General features: G+C 50.7%; 2 protein-coding genes across 4 annotated transcripts in view; one reads left to right on the top strand and one right to left on the bottom strand.

Moving 5' to 3' along the window:
• The window catches only part of PSKH1 (protein serine kinase H1), a 30,391-nt gene extending 21,280 nt beyond the window's left edge, over nucleotides 1-9,111 (top strand). For 2 of the 3 annotated variants that reach the window (XM_053987425.1, XM_053987424.1), the window contains exon 4: nucleotides 2,981-9,111. In XM_053987425.1, the coding sequence (XP_053843400.1) occupies nucleotides 2,981-3,298 (318 nt within the window). In that variant the 3' untranslated portion in view covers nucleotides 3,299-9,111. The remainder of the gene's footprint in view (nucleotides 1-2,980) is intronic. The other variant, XR_008438838.1, reaches the window with a different exon arrangement.
• Nucleotides 9,112-10,928: 1,817 nt separating this feature from the next.
• On the bottom strand, nucleotides 10,929-13,020 carry CTRL (chymotrypsin like). The gene is made up of 7 exons (XM_053987491.1): nucleotides 12,933-13,020; nucleotides 12,679-12,782; nucleotides 12,446-12,525; nucleotides 12,142-12,223; nucleotides 11,861-12,041; nucleotides 11,335-11,468; nucleotides 10,929-11,090 (listed from the first exon to the last, which is right to left on the bottom strand). Exons 1-7 carry the CDS (start codon nucleotides 12,982-12,984, stop codon nucleotides 10,929-10,931), a joined length of 795 nt encoding a protein of 264 aa, XP_053843466.1. The 5' UTR covers nucleotides 12,985-13,020.
• Nucleotides 13,021-13,523: the final 503 nt, after the last annotated feature.

Below are 13,523 nucleotides of genomic sequence, written 5' to 3'. Positions count from 1 at the left end.
TCCTGCAAGTTGATTCCCCTTGCTGTTATTTAACAAATGAAGTACCTTATCCAAAGTCTGTTGGGAATCTATAGGCTTGCAGTGTGATTTATATTCCCCCATGGTAGGGCAGATTCAGCTTTTTGGTTCTGTTGTTGTGAATACCATGCAGGCTGAGCTCCTCAACGGTCCATCATTCTGCAAAACAGACCAGTCTGTCCAGCTAAAATTGAACCTTTATTGTGCTTTGCCTGATTAATTTGAAAAGGATTTTTGCTATTTTATTTACCTTCTTTATAAACACTTTCATGAGTCTATGATCAGAATTTGTCCCTGTTCTGTTCTAACAAGCACCTGTTTTTTTTCTTACCATTCATTGCCAAGGTACATTTCATCAGCTAAGAAAAAGTCATTTAAGGCAGATTGTGACAAACTAATTTTACTTATATATTATAATTATATTCTTTATAAGGCAGTAGACGGGGGAAGAGGAGATGGCATCAAGTTGTGCCAGGGGAGGTTTAGATGGGGTACTAGGAAGAAGTTCTCCACTGGAGGCATGGTCAGGCACTGGAACAGGCTGTCCAGGGCAGAGGTGGAATAACCATCCCTAGAGGGGTTCAAAAGGTGGATGTGATACTTGGGGACATGGTTTAGTGATGAACACAGCAGTGCTGCATTGATGTTGGACTTGATGATCTTCGAGGTGTTTTCCAACCTTAATGATTCTATGACAGAAGAGCTTGAATGTTTAGAATTTTTTTTTTCTAATTGGATTTAATTATTGAAATGTAGAGTGGAGCGGATTTTGACTTTGTTTCAAGTACTCAAGTAGTAACTGATCTGTAGGAGAAGGCTCTGCTTCCTCCCCAAGTATTTCCATTTCTATTCTGAATATGTTCAAGAACATTTATAGGTTTTTATTCATGTGGCAGTATTTTCTTTATATCAGGTAGTTAATATCATTTTCAGTCTCTTCTCTTGCATGGTTACTGGCAGTGACCATGTATCCCATTTCAGCTGAGTAAGCCAGACTGTTTTAGTCCTTGTAAAATAAGACTGTGGTACCCTGATTCCCTTCACAGCCAGTTCCTCAGCTAAAGCTCAAGTTCACCTTTCCTGGCCATGCACTGACCGGCCGTGGGCTGGGAGCAGTGCTGTAACTCTTACACCATCCTCCTTTTCATTAAAAAATCCTCCCAGGGATCTGTTCTCTTGCTGGTGCCTTGAGTCTTTTGAAAAGAAAATTGCTTTCTGTAGCAATGAATTACACACCTCCAAAAAATCAGGACATACCTTTTTTAGGCCTTCTGTGCAAGAAAAGGACATTTTTTTCTGGTTGTACAGTCAGTGAACCCTGAATTTTAAAATAGCTGGGTGCTTTTCTTCCTCACCCAATGAAGAGAAGAATGAGAGACACAGAATAGCAGAGTTTTGCTTTTTAACTAGACAGGGGTGGGTCCACTCAGTTACATGTATGTCACTATTATTATATGGAAATCTTAATTGCAGAAATCTGCTCAGGATTTTTCTTAATGCAGCTTGGGATGTGAACTCCACAGACTTGAAAAATTCAGTATTGGTGGTTTCAGGACAGGTGAGACCCCCAAAATACCAGATTGCAGAAACCTGCTCTTGCTGGCCCCATTCACCACCTGGGGTTTTCTGCTGGCCGTGCTGCCTCCTCCTCCTCTCTACCCTTACAGTGGGTTTTGTCACATTTTTCTTCCCAGCTTTGTCCACAACCACAACCCAGTCTTCACCTCATGCTGAAGGAAATGTTCTCGCTTCCCACCTTAGTGCAAATACAGTATTTTGTCAGAAATTAAACAATTCAACATTTGTGGCTGTAGGTGTTTGACTCATAAGTTATGTCCATTCTTGGGTGTGCTGGGAGAATATTTATTATAGGACTAATTAACTATTTTGGGCTTATTTCTTTAAAACTAGCATATTGTAAAACAAATTCCTTCCTCTTTCCATGGTAAACATTATTGAAAATTTCTTATATCTAACATTTCTATATATTTAGAACATTTTATGGGGTTGTTTCCAGCTAGGCTGAGCTGCTGTACCAGGGTTAACCAGAAACAACATCTAAATTTCCATATGGGAGTGAGACCAAGTTCCACAGCAGAAAATTCTGCCTAGTTTTGGTTCCAGGATCAGTGCAGAGGTCAGTGCTTCCTCCCTAGATATGTGCCTTAAGATGAGTCAGAAAAGGCCTGAGGGTCTGGTGTCAGAATCCATCCTCTGTGAGCTCCTGTTGCCGCAGTAATGGCTTTGTGGGATAGAAAGCACTTGGACAGGGGAGGGTCTTCATTGAGATACAGTTACTGTGGTTCTGGTAGTAGTTGTAGGATTTTGGAAGGTGATGTGAGAAGATGAGGTAGGTAGGACCAGCATCTCTGGAGCAGGACATACCTTTGGGAGCCTGTGTGTGTCATGGTGCAGCAACTGGAGCAAGCACAGGTGTGTGGGGGTGTGTGACTGGGTGTGTGACTGCTGGTGAACACGGAGCTGGACAAGGGGAAAGGGCCTGGAAGCTGGGGGTGTCCATGTGTGTGTCTCTAAGGACAAGGACAAAACTCCAGGAAGATCTGGGGACCAGATGGACCAGGGAAGTCCCAGCCACTGCTGGAGAGATGGTTGGGTCTGGGGGTTGACTGAGACCCTTGAGTGTGTGCACATGGGTGTGTCAGTGTCTGCAGGTTGGAGGGTCAGCTGCTGAGTGCCTGAGCCCAGCTGCTGCAGGGATCTACTCTGCACCTGTGTACCTCTAGATATTTTCCACGAGTTCAGCCTCTTCCCCTAACGTGGAGTAGTTGTGTCTCATTCTCCTTGGGCAGATACTGCCAGTGACCGCTTGGAAGATTTGAGGATAATAGAGAGAGGGGAAGCAGCAGAATGCCCCAAAGCACCTTGCAGACATGGTTGGAGTTAATTAATCAGCAAAGCTGTGCCGGGAGGTTTCATTCCAACCACCTCTTTTGTGTTTCAGCCCTGGCCCAGCGTGTCCAACCTGGCCAAGGATTTCATCGACCGCCTGCTCACGGTGGACCCCAGCGACAGGATGACGGCCCTTCAGGCCCTGAAGCACCCGTGGGTGGTCAGCATGGCAGCCTCCTCCTCCATGAAGAACCTGCACCGTTCCATCTCACAAAACCTTCTGAAGAGGGCGTCCTCCCGCTGCCAGAGCACCAAGTCAGCGCAGTCCACCCGCTCCAGCCGCTCCACCAAATCCAACAAGTCGCGGCGCGTGCGGGAGCGGGAGCTGCGCGAGCTCAACCTGCGCTACCAGCAGCAGTACACGGGCTGAGCGCCCGCCGGGCGCCCCGCCACAGGGCCACAGGTCTCCTCTGCGCTGCAGGTGTGCACACACTCAGTGAGGAACAGCCACGTTCCTCCCTCCCTCCCTCCAGGCGTTCCCCCCTCCCATGAGGAGGTGTCCCCCTCACCCCGTGCGGAGGAAAGGGAACCTTGTGGTGGCCGTCCCAGCCTGCGAGCTGTGCCGCGGGGTCTCGCGCCAGAAACGGGGGAGTCCTTGCGGGCTCGGAGCCTCAAGGAATTAAGGAGCCACGTGGGAAGAAGAGCTCTTTCTGTAGCCCAGGAGCTTGGTTGTTCATAGTTATTTATTAATTCCAGAGCGTTTAATTTCTCTCACTTGTGTATGGAAAAAAGAAGAAATCACTTGGTGTGTCTGTGCATGCACATCCATGCGTGCACATACACGTGTGGGGGTGTATATGTATTTAAAAATTATGTATACACAGATTTTGAGCTGGTTTAGTCAGACTCCGTGGTGCCTTTGCAGCCAAGCTGGAATGAGTCGTGCAGTTAGAAGTGGGATAGCTCTGACTCACTGGTGTGCTGCCCACCAGCTCCTTGCCAAAGAGACGCCAGACAGCAGTTTTCCACGAGGGCTGGGAAGCTGCGAGGTTTCCCCCAAGGGCTGCCATCCTCCTGATGACATCAAGGGCTCACTTGCCTGATGACATCAAGGGTTTACCCCTGGAATTGTCCTTTCCCTGTTTGCAGCAAGACCAGTGCCTGTCATGCAGGGTTTGTTGTTCTTGTGGCTCTGTGGTGTCTCTGACGTGTTACACGCCTTGCACCCTTCAGAAGAAGATTGAGATGGTTGAGTTTTTTTGTGCTAAGGGGAAAAAAGAGGGGAGAAGTTTTAGGGATGGGCTATAACCACTGTAAGCACAATGTTACCGACCATGTCACCACACCAGAACTTTGGTGGTTCCAGGCTGCTCCCTGCCTGCAGATTTGACAGGGCTCCCCTGCTTTGTGTGCCTGTACTGCCTCAGCACTGCCATCCCTGCTTTGGGACAGTGGTGGTGGGAGCTGTTGGGGTGGCCACAAATGGCTCCATAGCATCAGGGTAGGGACTTGAGTAGTGGAAGCCCAGTCTGGGAGTGTCAGCAGTGACAATACTCTGGAAACATTGTACAAATGCCCTGGAGCTGTCAGGGGTGACTTAAGTTCACCAGGAAAAAGCTGCCTTTGAGGAGTCCTTGTGCTGCATAGGTGATGAGGTGGTCTCTTACAAAGGACTCTCAGGGGAGGTGGGGGCTGCAGAGCTGAAGTCTCTGCAAGATTTTCTTCCCAACTGGTTACAGCAGCAAAGAGGGGCTGATGGCACAGGCACAGGATGGATTTAGCCTCTCATGGTAGCAGAGTGATCAGCAGTGAAGGAGAGTGCTGGGGTTTGAAACTTTTCTTACAAAGCCACATGATTTGCTTTGTGCTGTGCACTTGGGAAGGGCTTGCTTGGCTCTGAGCTGGAGGTGCGGGCAGTCCAAGCCCAAGAGTCTGGTGAGCTTGGCCTTTTACTAGGATTGATGTCTGTGCCACTGTGTTTCGGTATCAGCAGGGCTGAAGTGGTCAGTCACATCTCCAGGGAATGCTCACAGTCACTCCTAGTCAGCAAACACCAAAGCAGCTTTAGTGAGAGAAGATTTGAGTTTTCTGTGCTAAGGCAAAAAAAAAAAAAAAGAGGGATTTCTGGGGGTGATTTTCTGGGGAATTTCTGGCTTCCCACCCCAAAAGTGGGATGGGCTGTAAATAGGTGTAACCAGCCTGGTGTGCCCAAGCATGTGGTGGGGCAAACAGCAGAAACTTGAGGACAGCTACTGTGTGTAGCAGGAGTGAATTCAAAATCCTTTGTGTGGTTTTGCATGCTATTTTGAAAACCTCACATCCTTTGCAGGCTGCCCTTGCTCTGAGCAACCCGTCCTACCATGTCACATGCAGTCTTTCTTCCATCAGCATTAACACATACTGTAGAATTCCCCCAATTTTTTTTTTTTTTCAACTCTGTGGACTGCAAACAAAAATGTTTTCAGCATCTTTTACCTCCTCACATTGTTTTTCCCTAGTTTGTTACCACGAACTATAAACTAGATGTGATTTCTGACAAAGCAGGCAGCTTGCCACATTTTGCTTCATAAACAGTTCATTGTCCCTCATGGTACTGCAAACAGCTCTCCAAAAGCAGGAGCCCCTCTTAGGCCAGTATCAGCTGGACCATGGGGGCCCTGCAGGTCAGGTGGTGGCAGGAGGCTCCCTCGGAGCACTTCTGGTTCTGAGCCGTTACTTGAAGAGGCTTTGGTGTGTTTGGAGCATCACTCCAGGCACTGTGATTGCTTTTACCTCCTCATGGCTGCAACCGTGGCCCTCCCCAGATTATCCTGCATTTTTATCCATAAAACAGGGACTTTGCCTGTGTGAGGGGGTCAAACTGATGAACTGAGCCAAGACTGCTAGAACTGAGACCTTCCCTTTAACCACTAGACCGTCAATATGCACAGGCATCGTGCAGATACCTGCCCATGCTGTTCTTTATCCTTCTCTTATGGGATGAGGAATACATAAAGCTCTGGGCTAACCAGGCTTGTTTCTCCACCTTCACAAAGCAGAATAAGAATCTTCTCATCTGTGACAATTTTTGCTTCATTGCTCTTTTCCATAACTGTTTTTCACCAGGTAATGTTCGGACTGAGCGTTTGTGGTTACTTTGGGCTGGAGTATGTTTTGGGAAGCAGGAGGTTGCTGTGCAGGTTCCTGACAGAGTCAGGTTTTGGAGGTGATGCTCTGTGACTAGGAGTGAATTGGCAGAAGGGAGGATCCATCACATACATGAGAATACTGGATAGCTGCACCTGCCTCTCCGTGGTACCGAGGTGTGTGTAGTCCTCGGGCACTCCACTGCTTGGGAACTGTGGGAAGAGGACCAAGGCCATCCCATAAAGAGCTTTGGCTTTTCTAAAAAAAAGAACTCTTAATTTGTTTCACAAATGCAATATTTTCTTGTGAGCATTGAAAAATCAGTGTAAACTTGGGAAAATCTTTACAGGCTTTCCTTCCATAGTTCAGTTTTAACACTCCTGGCTCACTCCCTCTTCTTTTTCTAAATCCAGTATTCGTAGGAACTTTGCAGCCAGACAATAATGTGTGGTCAGAGGGGAGATGAGCAGAGCTCTGTCCAAGTGACCCTGGAGTCCTCAGTGATCTTTCACTAAGTCTGGAAAACTGTGATGATCCAAATGCCACGTTGGAAGGTCTGGCTTAAGAACAATTCCTCAGGTGCTTTTATTCTTGCAAGCAGGTCACGTTTTCAGTTGGGTCTGGTGTGGAGGGGGACAGGCAAAGTGCTGTAATTCTGAGCCATAGTCCAGGTGCCTTCAGTCTGTCCTCTGAGAAGCTCTTCACTGTGAATTACCTTGATCATCTGTCTTCATCCTACAGGAGCAGCTCAGTGCTCAGTTGGTCTTAAGTCTCAGGAGTTTACACTTTCCAGGAGTGCCTTTTTTGGGGATTTTAGAAACTAAAATCTCTCTGAAATGTTTTTTTTTTTTTCTATCTTTCATTTAATTTTTTAAATGTCCTTCTTTGACTCTTAATGGTGGTTCTTAATTTGGCTTGCAGGATGTTTTTGGGAAACTTCTCTCCTGGGTGTGCAGGGAGGACAGAAGTAACACCTGCCTGTTCCAGACCACCACAAATCTGAGTGCTTGTTTTGCCTGCTCTGGCTCACGCAGGGGAAGTGGAGTTGGAATGACACCTAGTGGCAAACTGTGATGTGTCCTTGTCCAAGCACAGCCCACTCCTCGCCGAGTTCCCTCTGTTTCTGGGTGAGATGCTCTTTAAGGAGTAAAGAGAATTAGAGTGGTTTGTCTTTTGGAACTTAGCAGTACTGTGTAAAACAATCCCATCCTTTTGTCCCGGGAGTTTGGCTGCTCTCTCGGGCAAGAGAATTACAGCTTCAAAGAATGTGGCCTGTTGGTTCCTTGATTTTTATTATTTTTGTTGAGGGTTATTGGAAAAGAATGTGAAAGAATCTTCCAGAAATTGTGTTGGGGGTCTAAAGATTCGCATCCAGGTTTTTGAGTGTGTAGTGTATTGTCCCAAAACAGCAGTTACCAGTCCATGGTTGATTTACTTCTCACTCAGGCTTCTGGAAATCCTAACTCATCAACCCAGTGGGGGTAGAGACCACCCTTCCTTCGATCCTGAAGAAGTCTGTGCTATTTAACCCTGCAGTTGTGATAGCATCCAGATGCTCCTGCTCTGTGTTGTTCTTGGAAGCACACAGCTGTACATGGAAGAAAGCTTGAGAGCCTTGTGAGGAGTTTAAGCCCAGACAAGAGTGCTCAGACTTGCTGGCTTTGGTGGTGATGTGGAAACCAGCTGCAGTGTAGGGGCTGCTTCACGTGTTTGTTCTGGATGTGATAAACCCTCACAGTCTTCTTTGGAATCTGGGTATTTTGCTCTTTTAGGTGAGATATTTTCTGTTCTGGTAATTTTCACTATTTCTGAGGCCATGCTCTATTTCTCAGTCCTGTTTTCTACCCTGGTGTATGGCTGCAGTACTAAGAGAGTCAACTTTTATCTGATGCTCAAACTGGAATAGGAATGATGGTTCACTTGGCTGCTGGGCAGCAGCTCTGGGTTTGGCTCTGCAGGAGCTGTGGCAAGTCCAGGGGCAAGGTAAAAGCTTCCATACGGTGCCTTTGAGGACCTGCAGTGGAGGCTCAGCTCAGTCTTGTACCACATAGGGCAGCTAATGTGTGGCTGTTACAGGCTTCTCATTAGGCTGTGTGGGACCATATTGTTTTAAGTAATGATACTGAAGATTTGGGGGGTTTGAGGTGGGATAAATTAAAATCTCAATTGTTTGACTTAATTCAGTTTTCTAAATGATGCAAAGCGACACAGACATTGGCTTCTTTGGCACCAGTGTGAGCCCTAGAATTTGCAGGGAGGGTGGTTGTGTCCAGGCCTCTCACCCACTCAGCTTTCTCATGGAAAGTGTCACAAAGTGCCTGTACCACTCAGTGCATGTAACCAGTCCCAAGTTGCCTTCACTACTCTTGGGAGGATTTTGGTGCTTTTTTTGACCACTCAGTCTCCTCTTTCACCCTGGATTAAGAGTGCAGCACTCCAAGGCAGGTGCCTGCACGTCAGCTGTGCCTTACTGTGCAGGAAACTCCCCAAAGAAATAAATGTGAACTCCAGGGATGTGCGGCGGCAAGCGGCATCATGGAGCTCAGTGCCTTCCACCCTCAGTGTGCCAAGGGCTGCGGGAGCTCTGCCCGGTGACAATTGTCCCTCTCCCATGTCCCCCCCTGCCTGGTGATACTGCAGATCCCTCGTGTGTGACGGGCGAGCTCGGCTGCTGTTGCAGAGGCTGTTGCACCGTTTGCTGAGTGTGGAACCGATGGTGGAGCGGATCCGCGGCCCCGCGAGGTGTGTTACAAACCAGCAGCTCCTGCGCGGACGCCCAGATGCCGTGAGCTTTCCTGTTGCCTTTCACTACGGAAAGACACCTCCCGGGAAGCCCTTGGGATCGGAGATCTTCCGGCACTTGATGTTATTTTTGGTCCAGTTTCCGGTGCTGGGTTGGAACGGTTTGGAAGCGACTCCGGTCTCATCCAGTCAGTCTGTGTCCCATCCAGGGTCCCATTCTGTGCCTTGCCTTTCAAGTCCTGCTTTACTCTAAGGACCGTCCTGTCAGATGAGCTGGGACCCATTGTAATTAGTCTGTAATGTTCAAGTTAGAGTGTACAGAATTATTTATTTGTTGTACTCGTTCTGCTAAAACATGTCCATGTATTCTGTGTACCCCACGGCTCTGCTGTCCTTACTTCTGCCTGGTGGATCACCTGTGGGCTGGTTGCTGGAAGGCAATGATTTCCAGGCTGGGAATGATGGTCAGTAAATACATGGAGAGCCAGGAGGTGCTCACCCTTCTGTTACATTTGTAGATCACAGCAAGAGGTAACAAAGTGCCCATCAAAGGGTTTGCTGGTTTCTCTAATGCAGCTGCCAGACCAGGAGCTGCCCAAGGGAGACCTTGTGCAGGGCTGGGATGTCTGTGGGATGCCTTGGATGTGGCAGGCACTCAGCCTGTTGCTGGAAGGTGCGGCTGGGAGGCTGAACAGGCACTTTGGAACATTCTGTTTATTTTTCATTGGCTGCAAGGTGGTTGGTGGACCAGAGGAATGCTCTGGTTTGTCCACAGCTACTCATCACCTCTCCAGTTTTACTCTGAGCAACTTTTATGGACCAACAGGAAAACTTGTAATATGAAGTAAACAATGCACACCCCTCTTGAGACATCTCCTCTCCAGGATTTTCTGGGGGCAAGGGACCCCATCCCAGTGGTGGCAGAGCTGACAGAGAGCTCAGCACACAGACCAGATGACCCATAGTGCTGCAGTTGGTCATTCCTGTTTGAAGTTCCCTATAGCCACCAGTTCTCTCTGCCTGCATGGTCCATCCCCACATCTCTGTTCACTTGCCTTTAAGGTCAGTTAGAAGCTCCCTGCAGAGCAGACCACTAAAGAAAACTAACTCTTACTGACCACTAAAATTTGTTAGCCCTAGGCTTTACTTGAGCAGATTTGTATTTGTTTTAACTAAATCATATGGGCCAGACTGTTTGTGTTTGCCCTCCATTGATGTTCCATACCCATTCCCATCAGTGTGTCCCTGTGTAGTGTCACACTCTCTGCTTAATAGAGTGATTACATTTTGGGGGCTGTGATTCACACAGCAAAGGTGGTGTATCACCTTCACATCACTGGTAAGGAAAACTAAACCCCACACCTCATGTTGGGACAGTCTGATCCTGCTGCTCTCCACAGTGCCTATCACCAGCTCTATTTGGAGCTGCTGGGAACTGGATTGTAATTCATTGAGCATGTGTCTTGCTACTCCCATGTCACACAAGACTTCTTTTTTATCCACCACCCATTGTCTCAAGAACCCATTTGAGTGAAAGCCTGTCACCTGGCCTTGAAAATGGTTTTCAGCTTCAAATTTTCCTTTGCAATGGCCTTCAGTTTCCTGCTGTTACCTGGCAGATCTGCAGGGGTGAAGCAGCATGCTGTTCTCCAGCTGTCCCCTTCCTCAGGAGCTGGAGCTGCCCGTGGCATTTCTCCCTTTCAGCTGTGTTCTCAGCTGCTACACGTCATGGCTTTAGACTGCAGGCAGGGATCCTTTAGGATCCTGTGCACCCCCCAACACCCACCTTCCACTGCAAGCTGAGCAGTCCTTTCTGGTGCTGAGCTGCAACTCCACATTCCCTTCCCTGCTGGCACCTCGCACCTGGGTCAGTGGGAGGACCATTCTCCCGACCTTCAGCACTGCCTGGGTTGGTGCCAGGCTTGAAGATCCCCTGAGCAGCCCTTGAGCCACAGCCAGCCCTGCTCCCCCTCTTCCTGAGCATCCTGTCCTAGTTTGACAGTTCCCCCTGGATCCCAGCTGGGCATCAAGCTCCAGCTCTGGGAAGGAGAGAAGCATGGAGTACCCCAGGCTCCTCCATGTATTTCCACCCCACTCTGCCTTATGAAAAGAAAGGAGCCAGAGACAGTGCTTGGCACAAGGAAAACTGATACTTTATTTGTCCCAGTGCAGGGATCACACTGGCAGCAGCTTTACCCCTGAGCAACGACGGTGTCGATCCAGTTACGGAACTGGCTGACACGAGTGTACACGGCCGGCGTGTTGATGTTGCAGTTGGAGGTTCCCCAGGAGACAATGCCAATCAAGGTCCACCCATTCCCAGTCTGGTACACCAGAGGTCCACCAGAGTCACCCTGCAGAGAAGATTCCTGTTTAGTGCTCCTGGCGCATGCTCCAAACTGGTCCCTGCCACCCCAGCCACCCGAACCCCTCTGCACAGCCAGGTGTTGTAGCTTAAATATCTGGCTCCATAAGTGCAAGAGTCCATGTACCCTGCTCCTCCCCGCTCCCTGTGATGCAATGGGAGCTCAGCAGGACCCCACATATCCTCCTCCTCCTCCTCCACCCACCCTGTGCAGCAGGAGCTTGGCTCCTTACCTGGCAGGAGGTGGCACCAGCCCCACCGGCACAGATCATGACGTTGGTGATGCGATTGCCCCAGTACTGCATGCACTGGTTCTGGGGGATCAGGGGCAGGGTCACCTGCTGCAGGACAGTTGCCAGGGCTTGGGCTAGGGGAAAGAAGCACCATTAGATCACCTCAGTGTCTGTGGATCTTCTGGAGTGCACACAGGTGCCCTGGGCAAGCTTCCACTGGTGCATGGGTGCTACCATACAAAGTGCCTTTCTCCTCCGTGCTGACAAACCCCTTCTTCCCCAGGATCACCTCGTGCAGGCAGCCCTGAGCAAGGGCAGGCTTGTGCCTGTGCACAGCCAGCCCCTGAGCACACACCTACACCTATGTGCACACTGGTACACGCTCAAACAGGGTTACTCCACTGCCCAGCTCGCCCCTTCCCACATGTACAGGAGATGTCATCCCCACAAGCACCCCTGGACCCTCAGAACCCCGAGGAAGAGCAGCAGATACACACAGCCCTCCCTGAAGGTGCAGCTTACGTACAGTTGGGGTTGGTGCGTCCCCAGCCGGTGGTGACAGCCCTGGCGTTGGAGGGCAGAACCAGGTTGGCAGGGGCCAGGCAGATGGTGGACACACGGGATCCCAGCTGGGCGGGCGTGGACAGCCTCAGCAGGGTGATGTCATTGTTCATGGTGTTGGGGTTCCAGCCGGGGTTGGTGATGGCCTGCAGAGAGAGAAACACCACAGCCCTTCGTGCCTGCCCTGTGGGAGCAGCGGCAGCGCAGAGCTGCAGCCCCGTGCCAGGACCGCATCCCCTGGCTCACCCTGGACACGGTCTTCACTTGAACGGCCTCGGTGCTGGAAGCAAGGCTGTATTCCCCGAGGACGACAACGTGGCTGCGTGGGCTGCGAGAGGTAAGAGAGAGTCAGGGCCACGTGTCCAGCCAGCACCCGGGGTGGGAGCAGCACTGGGGCAGCCACAGGCATGAGGAACCCAAGGGAAGCCACCATGGGGACAAGTGGGGAGGAAGCCCCAGGCTGCTCAGGCCTTAGGGGCTGACCCAAGTGCCACTCAGATGCCCCCACGCCAGCAGCACCTGCAGGGGCTGGCCGGGCATCACTCCTTACTTGAAGTTGCAGTGGGCAGCTGTGACGACCCAGTACTCGTTGATCAAGGAGCCGCCGCAGAAGTGGGATCCTGTGGTGGTCTGGGGAGGGGAGAGGGAACAGGAGCTTGCGCTGGAGGGGCGGAATACCCCCAAGCTGGAGACAGGCAGAGGTCCCCTTGGTGCCCAACCGTGGCAGCCAGCTGGCCATGCCAGTGCTTAGGGCAGTGCCCAGGGAGCGGGACGGCGCTGTACCTGCAGGGACACCTGCCAGGGCCATGAGCCGGGCACAGCGTTCTGCCCATTGACAATCCTCTCGCTGTAGGCTATCGAGGGACTGATGGCGGGCACCCCGCAGCCTGCAGGAGAGGCACAGAGGACAAGGGTGACCCAAAAGCTCTGGACTCATACCTGGGGGCTGCCTGTGCTGGTGTGGGTGGCTGTGTGTCACCCTCCCTGGCATCCTGCTGCACCCCGAGGACCTTCCCACACCCACGGGCAGCACTTACCTGAGGCGGCGCTGGCAAGGGCCAGGCAGGCAACTACCCACAGGAATGCCATCCTGAAAGGAGATAAGCTGAACCCCTGGGGACCACGAGCTTTTTAACAGCTAGGGAGCTACGTGGCTCATAGCTGGCCAGATAAGGTCCCCCTGTGACCTTGTGACAGATGTGTGGGCAGCAGTGGCGGGCCAAGCCTGGCACACACACAAACAGGGACATGGGAAGGTACTGTCAAAAGACACCTGGGGGACTTGGGCTTTTGCTGTCATGGGTTGTGTGAGTTCTGACTGCAGCCTGTGGAGCTGGAGTGGGAGAGCACCACAGGGCTGTGATGGAGGGCACAAGAGGCTGGTTGTGGGCACACAGCTGGGGTAGCAGTGGGGCTGGACATGCTGGGATGGGCACCAGTCCTGGGGTGGGAGCTCATCCCATGCTCAGACTTCTTTCAGATCTATTTGGACTAGAGCTGTTTTTCCACATGGCCGTAAGTCCTGGCCTGGGCCCACCTGGATGTTCCCAGGGCTCAGGGTTGAACCCTTTGAACCATGTCCATGGTGCAGGTAAGCAAGTCCCGTAGCCAACAGGGGCAGGTGGGGA

This window comes from Vidua macroura, chromosome 11, assembly GCF_024509145.1.
Source record: "Vidua macroura isolate BioBank_ID:100142 chromosome 11, ASM2450914v1, whole genome shotgun sequence".
Classification (NCBI taxonomy): Eukaryota; Metazoa; Chordata; class Aves; order Passeriformes; family Viduidae; genus Vidua; species Vidua macroura.
This window is presented reverse-complemented; position numbering and strand designations above follow the sequence as displayed.

Excerpts from the sequence above, each read along its gene's own strand:
- CTRL (XM_053987491.1), bottom strand. The coding sequence starts at position 12,984 with ATGGCATTCCTGTGGGTAGTTGCCTGCCTGGCCCTTGCCAGCGCCGCC. Across the intron at positions 12,526-12,678 it reads CCTGGCAGGTGTCCCTGCAG|ACCACCACAGGATCCCACTT; the intron begins GTACAGCGCCGT and ends TCCCCTCCCCAG. Across the intron at positions 12,224-12,445 it reads GCTGCCCACTGCAACTTCAA|CCCACGCAGCCACGTTGTCG; the intron begins GTAAGGAGTGAT and ends TACCTCTCGCAG.